Raw genomic sequence first — 16,193 nt, 5'->3', positions numbered from 1 at the left:
ACATTCAGAGGTAGGGTAGAGTACCTGTTATTAAAAAAAAAAAAAAACATGTTAAATGCTCTCTCAAGCACCACCTTAGCTCTATAGAGGGCAGGTACCTCTCCCTTCCAAAGTGTAGTCCAAGGTCATTTTGCTGTGGCAAGGTGGCCTTTGTGGGAAATGCTTTGTAGGGAGAGAGGAGACTTCCTTTCCAAGGGGAAAGGGAGAGAACCAGCATTTATTGCAGAGCAAATTTGCAGCCAAAACCCTAGTGATTTTCATCAGTGACACAATCTCTTTTCATCTTCACGGCCTATCTCAGAATTAATATTTTTTTCATGTCACATATGAGGAAAGAAAGGTTCAGACTAATTTGATCCTAGTCACACAAATCTACATGACTCCAGGTCATATAACTTTCCTATCGTAAGGCAGTAATGAGGGCACATTACAACAGATGCAAATGTCCCATCTGTCATTGTCAAGAAATAGCAGGTCTGATATCATTACTTCCTATACAAATAAGAAATGAAGAATTTGACAGTGATTTTTAAAGAATCTGCCATTATTTTCCCTACATAGGGTGCATTTCACACAATGCCATGGAATTTTTCACTGGACCTTGCTACCCAGTGATTTCTTTAGCAGTAGAAAAACAGAACTGTATTATAAAGCCATCCTTCCTAGGTATATGAAAAGCCCCTTTATATAATTATCAGATAAGCATTAGCATTTTTGAGATGTCCAGAAACATACATTGGTATTTCCCCAAAACTGCTAAGGCTTTTTACCAATAGATTTGCCTTTTTAGATTCTCTCAATTAATAACTAAAGAATAATACCTGTTCTCACTGCCACAAAAAGCTTGTGATCTACCTTGTAATCTGTAAACCATATATGTGTATTCTTATTATCACTTTTTTTTCTAGGAGTCTAACTGAAAGTGTTTAGATAGCTGACCATGGCAGCCATTATGCAGAAAAGATCTTTGAATCCTTAGGAGAAAAATATTAGCTCATATGTGAATAACTACCATAGCATAATTTGATTTTTGAAGAAGTCATTGAGAGTTGTCCTAATCCCAGAAAGTATAAAGTTGTCACTTTATATCCTTAAAGATATTATCTATAAGCCGAATAGTATAGTTATTCTGCTAATTGATGTGTTGTCTCTCTCTCTCTCTCTCTCTCACACACACACACACACACACACACACACACACTATTTGGCTGTTAACATGTAAAATTTTAGCTCCTGTTTGGCATATAAATTGATAAATCTTGGCACAAATACTTAATCTATTTCTCCCTGATTGCCTGTAACTCTCAGGATTGATTATCAAGGAAGGCTTGAGCAATATGGAGGGATTCCTAAATGTGATTTGTGTCTTAATTTCCTCTTTTGGAAAGGTCACAGGACCATGTCTCACTATGTTTTTTGATATCTCATTATTCACTATAAATAACTATTTCAATGTAGAGATCTTTCAGCTAGCATAAATACTTATGATGTAGGTTAAAGAGCCGCATGAATAGGAATGACCAGTATACACTACATTCTCATAAAAGTGATCAAAATTTAAATAATTTTCAAAGTTTAAGTAATAGACAAAGATTTGAATTTTGTTTAGGAATTCAGTTTATAGTCTAAATCAATAATAAGGGGAAAGGGAAGGATGCTAGCATATTTTATCCTTTTTCAAATGAAAGGGCATTTTTCAAACAATAAGTTCAGAAACATGGCCACTTGGCTCCTGTCCCACTCCACCAGAAAACCCATTTTCTATGGAAGTTACTGAATCTCACTCAATATGAAAATTTAGTATTTTTATTTCCATAGTTATTTTATGGAATTTAAATATTTAATTGTGTAATACTATGTTTACTTTATTGGGCAATGGATTTCATTTCCTAAGTGTTTAGTGATTCAAATCAAGGCAAAAAAAAACCCCCATAATTAATATGTTCTAGTCTATGCAAGGTATATTCCATACCAAAAGTGAATGTCAAGTCATTTTCAGAAGACAAGAATTGTTAAGCTCTATGCCAGAACAATATCAAGGACAGAAAAAAGGAAACTGCTCAAGTACCTTACCATTCTCCAGAATGTGTAAATAGGCGTAAGTTCCTTGATTGTAAAACAGAACATTTGTGGAATGGAGAATAAGTAAGTCTTAGTTTCTGCCCTTAGGAACCTAGCAATATTGAAGAGAAATGTGTCAGTTACACAAATAAGACAGCAACGGCATAACAATATAGTATTTTTAATGCAAATAAAGTAGTAATAATATAATACTTAAATAATGTATCTTTTTTTAATCTAAAAGATACCCTCAAACTGTCATCACAGCTCAGTGGGTGGAGAAATCATATTCAGGAAGGGAATGATGAAAGATTCTTGACTTTGTTATTAAAATGTTTCAAAAGGCTGCACTGGGGACAGTTGTACAGCTTGAGGGAATGGAGGGAAGATATAGACACTGGAAAAGAAGAGGCTATGTGATGATATCAGTTACACAGGAACAACTAAAACAACCAGAATTTGACAGGGAATAAATGTATAAAGTGAGATGCTCTGCAGTTAAGCTGGAAAAGAAGACTGGGGTTAGTTTACAGTGGGACTTGAATGTTAGGCTAAAGAATTTGATGGATTTTAGTAGATTAACAGCATGCTTTTCAAAAATTCTGTATAGAAGACTGATGTAAGAAATGTACTTTAGGCATTGGTGTATACAATGGCAGAAAATACTGGAGATTAGAAAACTATCTGCAGGTTGCTGTAGGGTCCTGACTTGCAGTAAAGAGGTTAAAGTTAAATTATTAGCAATGGGAGAAGAAAGGAGAAACGTAACTTGTAGCAAGAGGGCTTTCAAATACATACGTCCTGGTAACTGATTTGAATGTGTGGAGTGAGGATTGTGAGCAATTGGTGATAATTCTAAGATGTCAAGACAGTTATAGTGAGAGAATGCTTATACTATTATTCATGGAGTCAGTAGGAGAAGACACAACAAGAAAGGTTGGGATAAATGTAGTCACCAAAACTTATTGTTACTATCACCAATTACATCAAATGCATTTTACTTACTATTTTCATAAGGTAATTGTAAAAAAGCAGGGAAAGTATTTGGTAAACTGCATGCAATAAATCATTCCCAAGTTTTATGTATTTAGATCCCTACTGGCCTGCCAACTAAGAAAATAATACTGAATTTGTTCAAATGTTTCACTTTGACAAATTTAATGAATAAATTTTAGATGAACATCTACTGTTAATATCTCTTGTATCAATATAATAACCTCTTTTCTTCCCCAAAATCTCCCACTTGGAATAAGTTACATAACTACCCTAATTACATTTTACTCCTTACCACCAGAGGTTGTTAGGCTACTAAAATTACACATAATTTTGTTATAGAGGTGATATGCAATAAAGTAGACTATTTAAAGTAGACTGTTATTGGAAAATTTTTAAATAACTAAGCTTAAGAAATTGTAATTTAATCTATGCCTTTCTCAATTTAAAATGTTGAGCTCAAATCCACTTTGAAATAAGGGCTGAGTGTTGAATATCACAAATAGAAATTTATACACTCACTTACTTATTTCAAAATGCAACTTATGACATAAATCATTATAAATATCATCTCCTGTTTCTATACACCTACACACACAAGCAACTATAATATGGTAATCTAAGGCATACTTCATAAGGGGAAATATTAATGTATAAATCAAGTCAATGAGTCAGGTTCTCACTGAGATTGACATGATTTTTTTTCTATTTTTTTCAAACACAAGTTGAGTGCTTTTAGAAATGGCATAATACAGCATGATTGCAGTTTATCTCAGTTAATGCTACTTCCAAAGGTAACTAACTCACAGGGAAAAGCAGATACTCCTATAAGAATGCGACTTAGAAGGAACAATTACAGTTCATGGCCAATTCAACAGCTTCCTTTAAAAAAATGTATCATACATTTGTAACCTCTTCCAGAAACGTACAATTAACTTAACAAAAAAATAAGTCACCATACACTAGTTCCCAGAAGTCTGTCGTCTTTTAATTAAAAAGATGATTAATAGGAACACAGTTGCTTTTGTAATACCCTGCATCAGAATATGACTGAGGTTTGCTAAAGACTACTTAAGCAGACTAAAGGGCATATATGTTTAATAAAAGCACATCGATGATAACACACAATGAAACCCTCATGAACACAAATTTCTCTAAGACTTTTAAATAACCTCTAGTACCAGCAAGTACAGCAAAGAATATAATTTCAAAAAAGATTTTGACTGAGTCCAGAGCAAAAATTAATTAAAAATTTTAAATAACATTTTACCTCATTTCAGAAATCTAGTACAAAAATGAATTGCTTAACAACAGTCTTTATGATTGCTGTTATTTTAATGTTTTAACCTGAGTCTTGGCTGTTTACAATTTACCAAGTTTTCAAATACCATTTTCTCCTTTGTTCTCAAACTCAAGCCATAAAGATATAAGCCGAAGAAAAACATTTTAATGTCTTAAGAATAAAATCTACAACAAGAACACTTCATTTTTAAAGACATTGACTTTTTATTATGGGATCTTAATTAGTGTTAAATTTAAAACAATTCTTACCATGACAATTTATATGTATTGGCAACAAACATGGGGCATACAGACTCAGGTTTATGCTAATTTTAAATTACACAGGAAATCATTAGAATATTTATACATGAAACAAGAATAATTCTAGAGGTACATTGATCTCTAAAGGGGTAAGTAATTCAATGGTTCCTTGTTTAAAATCTCAACTGTGTTCCTCTTTCCATATGTATTGGATCCCACATTGGTAGGAGAGAGAATGGCACCAAGATTGTTGCTGGAACGAATTAAGAAATTTGCCAGGCGTTGAGTCGCGCATGTGGCAGTGTTGCATTTCCGCTTTTCCACCTGGTGACTGGTGGCATAGAACAAATATGAAAGGTTAGAGACTTGGACTCATGTTTGGATATATCTATATGACAACAAATATCTCATATCAATGAAAACTAAAGGAAACACGTTTACATAAGTAACACAATGTATTGGTTTGGAAACAGCTGGATAATTGAGATTATTTTGACACCTTGACAATGCAGCAGAATCAATTTTTGAGTAGGAAATCATATAGCAAAACTTCCATTATAGTCAATATTGGATTTCCCAGTATGATCCTTTGAAACTCCAGAATATATTCCAAACAGTAACAACAATAATAAAAGGTGTCCTTGTGTTATATTCTTCTAAATCTTGATGAATCTGGTTCCCAATATATAAAAAGCATTTGAATAGAAAATGTACATGGAAACTGGAATTTGTAGGATTAAACATGTATATACTCATTTCCCACAAATGTCTAAAAAAAATTAAGTAGTGTAAGATATTTTTGTTAAGTTCCCTGAGACCATAGAATCAGGGGTATTAAGAGAGAAATTTCAGGTATTATAAAGTCTCAAGAGAATCAAATTTATCATCTGTTCCTACACTCTGACTATTGTAGTGTGGGAGTTCTATTACTTTTAATATAAATACATGAATGTTACTATCTTTCTTCCACCTATTTGCTTCCCTTTAACAATTTTAATGATAGGACTAGGCTGAATGTTAAGACTAAAAGACTTTTCATGTTAGTAGTATTAATATTCACCACACCTTTTTCATCCAGCTGGGACAATTTCATAATAACATTATAGGTAAGTCATAAATGATCACTATGGTTTTGTGAAACCTTTTATACGGTTTATGTGAAACCTTTTGTTTCAGTGTGCTCTCAAAATGGTATTGGAAATGGATACAGAATAATAACATGGTTCCTTTTTACAGATGATTATGAAAGCTAAGGAAATGTTTTAATTTCAGCTCCAGACAAATAAAAATATTGATAAAACTTAGAATAAGTATAAACTGGGAAAGAGATATAGGTATAAGTCTATGTTCAGAAGCCAGTGGTTTTACATAATTTGGGTCAAAATGCATAGATTTTTTTTCAATGTGCTTACTTTATGTGGGGAGTACTTCATTATCTGTATCTCTGTATAGTAATAGCCCAAGGATAAGTGTTTTTAAATCTCATGTGAAACTTTAGGGTTTTTGGGCACCTGGGTGGCTTAGTTGGTTAAGCGTCTGACTTTCTCTTAGGTCATGATCTCGCGGTTCGTGGGTTCGAGCCCCGCTTCGGGCTCTGTGCTGACTGCCAGCTCAGAGCCTGGAGCCTATTTCAGAGCCTGTGTCTCCCTCTCTCTCTGACCCTCCCCTGCTCACGCTGTCTCTCTCTCTCTCCTAGAAATTAAAAAAAATATTGAAAAAAGAAACTTTAGGGTTTTTATTCTTATACCTTTTCCTAAACACAAAAATTTCTTATGGCATTAGGTATCTGGATATTGGGTTGAGTCTAAGTGTATGCTGACAAACCAGTTATTCAGGCAAAGGAAATCCACTCTGAGACCTAATTACCTGGTCTATATGTCAATATTATTCATATTATCAACTTAATTATTTCTCTTTGCATGTGTTGTAAGCATGGCCATTATGTATTTCCAAAGAATGATTTAATGCTTTTTAAGGATTAAACCAATAATTCATACATCAGACATTTAATTCTTAAAGTGAATACACTTTTCTTGAAAAAAGTAGAAATTAGAATTTGACCCAAGCACTTCAAATTAATAAATGTAAAGGAATAAAGAAAGTTATGGGTCAAATTGGAAAGGTTCAAAGTGATACCTGTTCCAAGATACGTTTGGCAAATGCTTGGAGCAGAGTGTGAACTACTCTATCTGCTAAATATCTGAGTGGTACTTTGATAATTGGTCTCAGAGTCTGTAACAGGATTTAAAATTATTCCAACTAAAATGTTATCTGAGTTAGCTAGAGGAGCCATCATTCTCCTAAACAGAAATTAAGAACTTTTATGTTGATTGGTTTCATTATTGTGCAACTGCTTTCACAAACACAACTTTTCATGTAAACATAGAATCAATATGTACAAGATTCTATCCCAAACTATTATTAAGATAGAAAAAAATGACTTAAATGGTTAGTAAAGGGAATTTACTACTTTCAGGCATTTTTTTTCTCTTTAACTACTTGGGCAGACAAGGCCTGCCTAGCATCTAGTAACAGACACTAATTCAAAGCTATTGACCACTTAACACTCATGCACACATTCTTAACTTTGAGTTTAAACAGTGAAAACTGTAAGCTAAAGTATCACTCTTAAATTGTCTCTCTTTAAAAACACCTCAGTCTCAAGGGTTTTTAAATCAGTTTTAAACTGTATCCCTGCTCCAGCTCTTAATATTCATTTGTGGAAGCATAGTAGTTCCCATAGCAAGCTCCTATGTGTTAATTATACTGTTTACTGATCTCTGATTATCTGTTAAGCAGGCTTACAACTGAGTGTTTAAAAGGTATGGGCAACTGTATGATCCTTTTGCCCCAGCCAAGATTATAAAATAACTATTTTTTAGTATGGCTTGTAAAGTCTGTTTGTTACTTCTTTATTTTTTTTAATTTTTTTAATGTTTATTTATTTCTAGGAGACAGAGAGAGAGACAGCGTGAGCAGGGGAGGGTCAGAGAGAGAGGGAGTCACAGACTGAAACAGGCTCCAGGCTCTGAGCTGGCAGTCAGCACAGAGTGCTACGTGGGGCTCGAACCCACGAACCGTGAGATCATGACCCAAGCGAAAGTCGGACGCTTAACCAACTAAGCCACCCCACTTCTTTATTTTTTTAAAGATTTTCAGTTTTTTTAAAAACTTATTTTAGAGACAGAGAGCATGAGGGGGATCAGAGAGGAAGAGAGAGGATCCCATATAGGCTCTGTGCCATCAACCCAGAGACAAATGCGGGGCTGAATACCACCAACTGTGAGATTATGACCTGAGCTGAAATCAGTCTGATGCTTAATTAATTGAATGAGCCACCCCCATGCCCAAAGTTTGTTATTTCTTAATCTCATCTAATACATGTATAGAAGTTAAAAAAAGTTCTCAAATGAGATGATTAAATTTTATGAGAAAAATGACATTCAATGAATGATAAATCAACATTAGCTTTGTTTTTTGAAGGTGTTTGAAATGAGACATTTTCTACAGAGCCTTTCTCAGTTTTTTTTTTTAGATTTATGGAATATTACGTGGTTGAATAGCTCAGAATGATAAATTCTCCACCCTTAAAAAATGACCAGACATACTCATTTCAGGAAACTCATTAAAGAGCAATTCAAAGAATGCTTTACAAGTATTTCTAATAAAAATTCAGAGTAAGATTGTGAGACTAACATGAAAATAACTTGATAATAATGTTATATGCTATTTTATTTTCGAGTGAAGTTCACTTCCTAATAAACCAATATCCATGAAACCATATTGCATAAAGTTGTTTATCAAATGTCTATATCTAATGAAAGAAAAGATCAAGGTATAGACAGAATTCTGAAGTAATATTGCTAATTTTCCTGTCATTCCATTATTCTTCTGGTTTACCAGAAACTTCATGTCAGTTTTAGTTATTTTTATCCACAAAAATCCAATTGAAAATTAGAGTCAGTTCTGAGAACATCCTGTAAACTCGATAAGCCTGAAAGGGCAAAGGAAGTGTGACGATTCCTGCTATTTGTTACACGTGGGTGCTGTAGAAATCTACATATCATCACAGATTGCCACCTCAATGAAAAAACACTCCAAGGGAAAATGGACAAGATGCTAATTCTATGAGAAAATTTCCAGTATGATTTAATGCAAACTCTTTTCAAAAATAAACTTAATCCCCCTTCAGCCCTAAAAGCCTACAAGGAGTCAAACTGATTTAAGTACAAACAAATCCTCATTATATTGTATATGACCTATACATACATTTGAACTTGAGAATTTTTGAAATAAATGGAGAATTGGAGTTTTAAACGCTTTCCACTTGAAAGTTGTATTTACTGCCGGTATTATCACCTGACAGTTTTTAGACTTCCTTAGAATATTACCATTCAAATGACACGACATCTTTTCAAATAAACCTTCTTAGGAAACTCTGATGCACATGGTACCTATTGAATTCACTTTTAAGAAGTATTAATTCACGTTTAGAGCAGCTCAGAAGTCATCTTATGAAGAATATGTTTTTTATAATTTTATTTCATTAACAGAACAGTTAACAATATTAAAAAAAAAACAACCCTACAAGCAAATGGCTTTTTAACTACTTCCTAAAATTTTTAATTTGCCCCCTGATTATTTCTATGTATTTCTACTTCCAGAAAGAGATGTAAAAGTTCTGGATACTGCCAGAGCCCTCCAAGGAGAAAAAGAAATCTATGTAAATAGACAATAAAATTCCACCTGTTATAAAATATATGCTTTAATTAAGTTTCTATAGTTTGTTTGAGAATCAGGTTAATATAGTGGAAATTAGTACCCTTTGGCTTTTCTTGCTTCATGTTCTAGTTTTGCCACTCTAGGTTCCAACAGCATATTTCTTGACAAATGGAACTATCCATTCCATTCTGTCAGAAGTTCTGTCAAATAGACTCATCAACCACTGGCATTATTCTTTAAAGAACACAGAATTCAAGGAACAGATAAACGGCTTAATGTACTGTTCTTAAGCACGATTTCATCAGAAATCTAATGGCATAAGGGCTGTTAGTTATATAGCAGTTTTTAATTCTAATTTCCCCACATTTCACAAAGGAAACAGAATTTTAAGTTACTAACCTTTCAATGGGGGTAGCTTTCAGATGGCTTAAGAGCACAATGAGCACAATGACAACTGCTGGAAGCTTCAGGAGGCACATTGCTTCTCAAATTTTCTGAAAAGAATAATTCAGCTTTGAAATCAAGAAAAAACTCTTTTTAAACATAATCTCCAAATACAGCAATTTTATTGATAGAGCCCCTTGGTACTGTTTAAATATTTTTCAAATATTTTCAAAATTTTAACGTTCCCAATTTCCTCCTCTAAGCAATCTGGAAAGTTTCTATTATAGCACATCTCTGTAGCCTTTCTTTGAAATAAGCCATATATTTAATCCCAAATCTGCTCTTCCCTAAACAAATATTTTCCCATAAGCAAGAAGCGCTTTACCTTTTAGTATTTCAGTGTCAGCAATATCAGACAACGCCTCTAATGGCAAGAAAGCTTCATGAACAATCCCAAGCTTGCATCCACTGGACTATTTGCCCCCACACTTGCCAGTGAGTAATACAGCTCTTATATACCCTTCACACCTTTCTCAGCTCTGACTTCAGGCAGCTCAGAGAGACTGTCATTAATTTCCATCCCTGTAGAAAGTGCCTCATAGACAGCAGAAGCAGATGGGTCATCATTACATTAACACATCAGTAAATATTAATGTAGCAGATACAGAGTGTCTTTGTGCAGTTAATGGTGTGTCACACACAGCAGAAGTTTGAATTTTCCATTTTTGTGAAATACAAGAGTGGATTTTCAAAGATTAAGTAGTATGTTCTAGTAAAGGATTGATAGTTAGAAGTGATTAAGAATAACAAATGTGTTTATATGCAAAGGGTGAAGCCAGGGACATTGAGAAATCTAATGAGTAAGCTAAAGCCCAATGATCCCAATGGTTTAATTCCATGAACATTCAGTAGTAAATTTTAATCTACTAATTGTTTACGATTAGGACAGGGTGGAAAAAAAGGACACTTGATAGAGAGAGAAATCAAAAGTTACTTATAATGAAATGGGGATGGAAGATTAAAGGTAGCAAAACAATAATTTTCAATCCCCAAATTCATTTGTCAGCATTTAAATAGAGACACATATCTGTGTGATTAAGAACTTTTTGGCTGGCTTTTTCTATTATTACATAGAAACATCACGATTACTTTGAAAGAATAGATTTAAATTGCTATTTTTCATTTCCTCCAAATTGTTCTTTTCTTGTGTTTCTAAGTTACATTTAAGTTAATGTTCTAAATTATGACAATAGCGGGTGTAGCAAGTAAAACAAATTCCAACTGCTAGTGAAAACATTCATATCTATGCAATCTAAAACAAGATGGAAGTTCTCCAAGTAAAAAAATTAAGTTCACTGGATTCATATACTTCTTTAAATTTTAGCAATATAGTTTGAGGGCAGTTAGCAAAAATTTCAGAAAAAAGAAAAAAACCGTCTTTCCCCAATCCTTATTCTAATTACTCAATGATTCTGTAATCTTAATAGTTCTGTAAAATTTACTGATATTCCAAAAAGAAAGCAAACATAAAATCAAATGATTTGAGCGTCCAACTCTTGATTTTGGCTCAGGAATAGATCTCATGATTCATGGGTTCGAGCCCTGCTTGGGGGGGCAGTCCATACTGACAGTGCAGAGCCTGCTCTCTCTGCCCCTCCCCCACTCATCGTCTCTCTCTCTCTCTCTCTCTCTCTCTCTCAAAATAAATAAATAAATAAAAAATATTTTAAAAAGTCAAATGATTTGGAAGAATGATAATTTCCTGTAAGAAGATAATTGATGTATTTGAGAAAGTATATACAATGATTTAGGAATGACAACAGAAGCGTAGAGATGTTTAATAACTTGTCCAGCATTATAATCGAGTTCATGTTGAAATATTGAGCCAAAGCTTGGTTTTTCTGATTTATGGTATAGTGTTTATTTAAAACAAAATACTTGCTATTAGCTACATATTTATTTTATTTTATTTTTCCCTCTGAGATGTTGAAGGTGCCAAATATAACATTCAAAAATTGATACTCTCTCTCCCTCTAGGAAATTAATGTTATGAGGAAAATATTCTACCTAAGAAAGGAACAGGAGAACCTGATTTTCTTTAAGGGCTACCTTAATGCAGGCACAGTTATTTAATTGATATGCGATTCCTTACTTTATCTTCACACCTCTAACTTGTCATCATTAGATGATGATACTGTGATTTTGAGAATCTAAGTGGCTGCCTAAAGTTACACAGCTACTCAGGGGCAAAGTGAAATTCAAATTCTCATCTCCTTGTTCCATGATATTATTTTTTGTTGTTGTTATAAAGGATCTCTGTTCTCATATACTGAATTGCTAATTGCTTCCTGTAAATGTTGTTTCTTATTATAACACTTCAAATGATTCAGTTATAGTCAAACACGGCCTTAGGCCATTTTGTATAATGTTTGGTAAGGTCAACATCTATGCCAGTCTCAAAGGGCTTTAGGCCTTTCATGCTTCCTACACCATTGAAAGTGCAGGTGGTAGATTGTCTTTGTGAGGCAACTCCATTACCAGATAATAACCGTCTTCCTACATGACAGTGACAAACATTCCTGTCACTCATCTTTTTACCCACTTTAGCTTTGCTAGTCAAAGTGTAAATAATGCCCTGGCAGTTTTGGCCCTATCTGGAAGCTTGTTAGAATTTCAGGCCCCACCCCAGAGCTACTGAATCAAAATGTGCATTTAAGGAAAGATTTTCCTAGGGTGCCTGGATGGCTCAATCTGTTAAGAGTCCAAATTTGGCTCAGGTCATGATCTTATGGTTCATGAATTTAAGCCGTGCATTGGTCTCTGTGCTGACAGCTCAGAGCCTGGAGCCTGCTTCAGATTCTGTGTGTGTGTCTCTCTCTCTCTGCCCCAACTCCCGCCCATGTTCTGTCTCTAAAAAATAAATATTGAAAAAAAATTTTTTTAACTTTAAAAGATCTTTCCTGGGTGACTGAATGCACACTAAAGTTTGAGAAAATCTGGTCTATTGCACATTCCATATTCTATGATGGGGGTGTTCTAGGGACTAGAGATACAACAGTGAACAAAGCCAAGTCCCTGCTGTCATGGGAGCTTAGAGCCAGTGCAGGAAACAAAATCAAAATAAGTGAACAAGTAAATATGCAATTACAAGTGTGAAGTGCTGTAGAGAAAACTAATTTGGTGGTGAGAGAAAGAAAAAGATAAGTGATGATATTTAAGTTGAATCCTAAACCATCAGAGATGACCAAGGAAAGAGTAATGCTGTTTAAGACCTGAGAAACAGCATGTGCAAATTCAGGTGACTGAAGGAGAACGTGGTGCTGGAGATGATGCTGGAGACATAAGCAGGAGACTGAGGGTGCAGGGCTCAGAGGCTGTGCTAGAAAACTTGGATTTACTCTAGAAGCTCAGAAGAGGTCTTAGCAGGAGTATGCCATGTTCATGTTTGCATCTTTAAAACATCATTTCTGATGTTGTACACCTGAAACAAATGTAACATTGTACGTCAACTACACTGAAATTTAAAAAAATAAGAAATAAGAAATAAGAAAGAAAATATCAGGCTGAATACTATGGGTGGACTGGATCAGAGGGGAGCAAGAGTAAAAGCAGGAAATCTGTTGGAAGACTATGGCACGTGTCTAGATGTGAGACAGTGATGCTGCACATAGGGTGATGGCAGAGCAGTAGAAAAGTAAATGAGTTCAAATCAAGTTTGGGATCATTACATAATTTGGCAATGGATTAAGTACGGAGAACAAGTGAATGGGAACAGAGCTTAAAAATGAGAGCCAGGATGGGGCGCCTGGGTGGCTTAGTCGGTTAAGCGTCCGACTTTCGCTTAGGTCATGATCTCGCGGTTCGTGGGTTCGAGCCCCGCGTCGGGCTCTGTGCTGACTGCCAGCTCGGAGCCTGGAGCCTGTTTCAGTCTGTGACTCCCTCTCTCTCTGACCCTCCCCTGCTCACGCCGTCTCTGTCTCTCTCTCTCTCTCTCTCTCCTAGAAATAAATAAAACATTAAAAAAAAAAATGAGAGCCAGGTTAGGATATAATTAATTATACAATTTAATGGGTTTCTCCTCAAACTTATAAAAGGAAAAGGTATTTTATAAATCTCTTAGAAAATAATTTCTATTTTTATCAATTTTGTGTGTGTTTACAATTTTTAAAAATCAAATACTATCACAAGTATAATAGAAAAAAAATTCAGCCTACCTCTGAACTTTGCTTTCCATAGGTAATCAATTTTAGCTGTTTTTCTGTTTTCTCCATATTTAAAAATAATCTCTTCTTAGGGCACCTGGGTGGCTCAGTTGGTTAAGGGTCTGACTCTTGGTTTGGGCTCAGGTCATAATCTTGTGGTTCATGAGATCGAGCCCTTTGTCAGGCTCTGTGCTGACAGCACATATCCTAGCCTGGAAGATAAAGAGTTAGCATTTATTTTTATTTATTTATTTATTTTTAAGTAATCTCTATACCCAACATGGGGCTTGAACTCACAACCTCGAGATCAAGAGTCTCATGCTCTACCAACTGAGTCAGGCAGGCACCCCAAGAGTTAGCATTTAACAACACACTTACTTTTCTTCTTTATCCTGTTCCTAAAATATTTTAATAAAGCATTTTGATTATACCAATATTAGATGGATATTTTTTGTATTTACATTAAAATTCTTTTGTTACAGAAACTTTCAAATGCATATAAAATTTTGATAATTATCAACTCACAATCTGTTGTATTTTTTCTATATTTCTACCTACTTTCCTCCCACTCCATACTGGATTGCTAAAAACAAATCCTAGACAGTATACAATTCTACATGTAACATGTTTTGGGGTTATATTCATAAAAGATAAGGAGAGTTTATACAACATAACTATAAAATTGTTGTTATAGCTAAAAAGAAAATGTACAGTAATTCCTTAATATAATCAAATAATCTAATCAGTGTTCACATTTTTCAGCTGTCTATAAAATATTTTTAATTGGTCTGTTAGAATCAGAATCTAAATAATATTACCTTTGATTTTTTGTTTCCCATCACTTTTTTAATATATAACTTTCCTTCTTTTCTTTTTCTTACCATTGATTTATTAAAGAAATGAGGTCATTTATTATATAGAATTACCCAGAACCCAGATTTTTCTGATGGCAATCATGTGTTATCATTTAATATGTTCCTTTATCATCTGTATCTTCTCTATACTAGTTGTTTGGTCTAGAAGCTTGATCCCATTCAGGTAAGAATGCTTCACATGTGATACTGTTTATTCCTGCTGAATTACAACATCTGGTTGAATCTCTTTTATGGTGTTAAGATTGATCAGTGAGGTCAGATTTTGTAAGTCACATTGTCCATTCTAAGTTCTCCATTAGCCTTCACTCTGATATTAGCAATCATTGGTGATAATTGCCTAGAACCATTGTTTTATTACAGGCTGCCAGTGATAGTTTAATTCTGTTATTCCCTCTACATTTATTAGCTGAAATTCTCCAATAAAGAATAGCATTCTTCATTAAGTATTTCACTACCCTGAGGTACAGTTTTAAAGGAAAAGTAAGATATATATTTCATTCTTTCCCCTCATTCATGAGTTTTCTGCATACAGTAATGAGATGGTTCTCTAATGTTCTCTAAATATGACCAAAAAGGCTTTATGGATGCGAGTGGTTCTCATTGTGAACCCATATATTTTAACATATATGTATTTTGATCCCCCCTCTTTGATGTTCAAATTCTCTCATGTAGGAACTCTTGAACAATGTTGGTAAAATGTAAGTTAGTTCAGCCACAATGGAAAACAGTATTGCTGTTCCTTAAGAAATTAAAAAATGGAGCTAGCATATGGTCCAGCAATCCCACTTCTGTGAATATATCCAAATAAAACAAAAACATCATCCTGGAGCTATATCTGAAAACAACGTGTCTGTTGACAGATGAATAGATAAAGAAAATATTATTTTCTAAAGAGATAAAATATGATGCAAAATTGTCTATATGCCATGCCTGAACTGTACACAATATGTGCGTATAAAATAGAAAACATAAAAATAGTAACAGTTTATAGCTGATTTTTCACTAAACATTTTTTGTTGTTGCTACATCGTTATAAAACTATCTTGGGGACTTCCAACATGGCAAAGTAGGAGGATCCCAAACTCACCTCATCCCACAGATACACCAACATAATACCCACATCAGTGTAAATAACCCAGAAAAAGACCAGAAGACTGGTAGAACATACTCTCCACAGCTAAACATAAAGAAGAAGCCACATCAAAAAATGGTAGGAAAAGCAGAAACTCGGTCAGGAACTAAATTGACTTTGGGATTGTCCACAGGAGGGAGGAACTCTGCAAGCACAGAGAAGGGAAAAGAACAGACCCCACAATGGGCACCTTAAGCAAGGGAAACCTGTTCAGGGAAGACAAATCCCCATAACATATGGCTTTGAAAACCAGAGGGGATTAATGTCATGAGCTTTTACAGT

At 34.3% G+C, this 16,193-nt stretch overlaps 2 protein-coding genes across 11 annotated transcripts in view; one reads left to right on the top strand and one right to left on the bottom strand.

The window, feature by feature from the left end:
* SLCO1A2 (solute carrier organic anion transporter family member 1A2) overlaps positions 1 to 16,193 on the top strand; it is a 130,463-nt gene that overhangs the window by 10,562 nt on the left and 103,708 nt on the right. The gene's annotated exons all lie outside the window — the stretch shown is intronic.
* Positions 4,563 to 16,193, bottom strand: part of IAPP (islet amyloid polypeptide) — a 53,351-nt gene continuing 41,720 nt past the window's right edge. For 2 of the 4 annotated variants that reach the window (XM_077771176.1, XM_077771178.1), the window contains 3 exons: positions 13,917 to 14,116; positions 9,718 to 9,812; positions 4,563 to 4,927 (listed from right to left, as the gene is read on the bottom strand). In XM_077771176.1, the coding sequence (XP_077627302.1) occupies positions 4,738 to 4,927; positions 9,718 to 9,797 (270 nt within the window). In that variant the 5' untranslated portion in view covers positions 9,798 to 9,812; positions 13,917 to 14,116 and the 3' untranslated portion in view covers positions 4,563 to 4,737. The remainder of the gene's footprint in view (positions 4,928 to 9,717; positions 9,813 to 13,916; positions 14,117 to 16,193) is intronic. The other 2 variants (XM_077771179.1, XM_077771177.1) reach the window with 1 other exon arrangement.

The sequence above is a fragment of the Crocuta crocuta genome, unplaced genomic scaffold (genome assembly GCF_008692635.1).
Source record: "Crocuta crocuta isolate KB4526 unplaced genomic scaffold, BGI_CrCroc_1.0 scaffold276, whole genome shotgun sequence".
In the NCBI taxonomy this organism is placed as follows: domain Eukaryota; kingdom Metazoa; phylum Chordata; class Mammalia; order Carnivora; family Hyaenidae; genus Crocuta; species Crocuta crocuta.
This window is presented reverse-complemented; position numbering and strand designations above follow the sequence as displayed.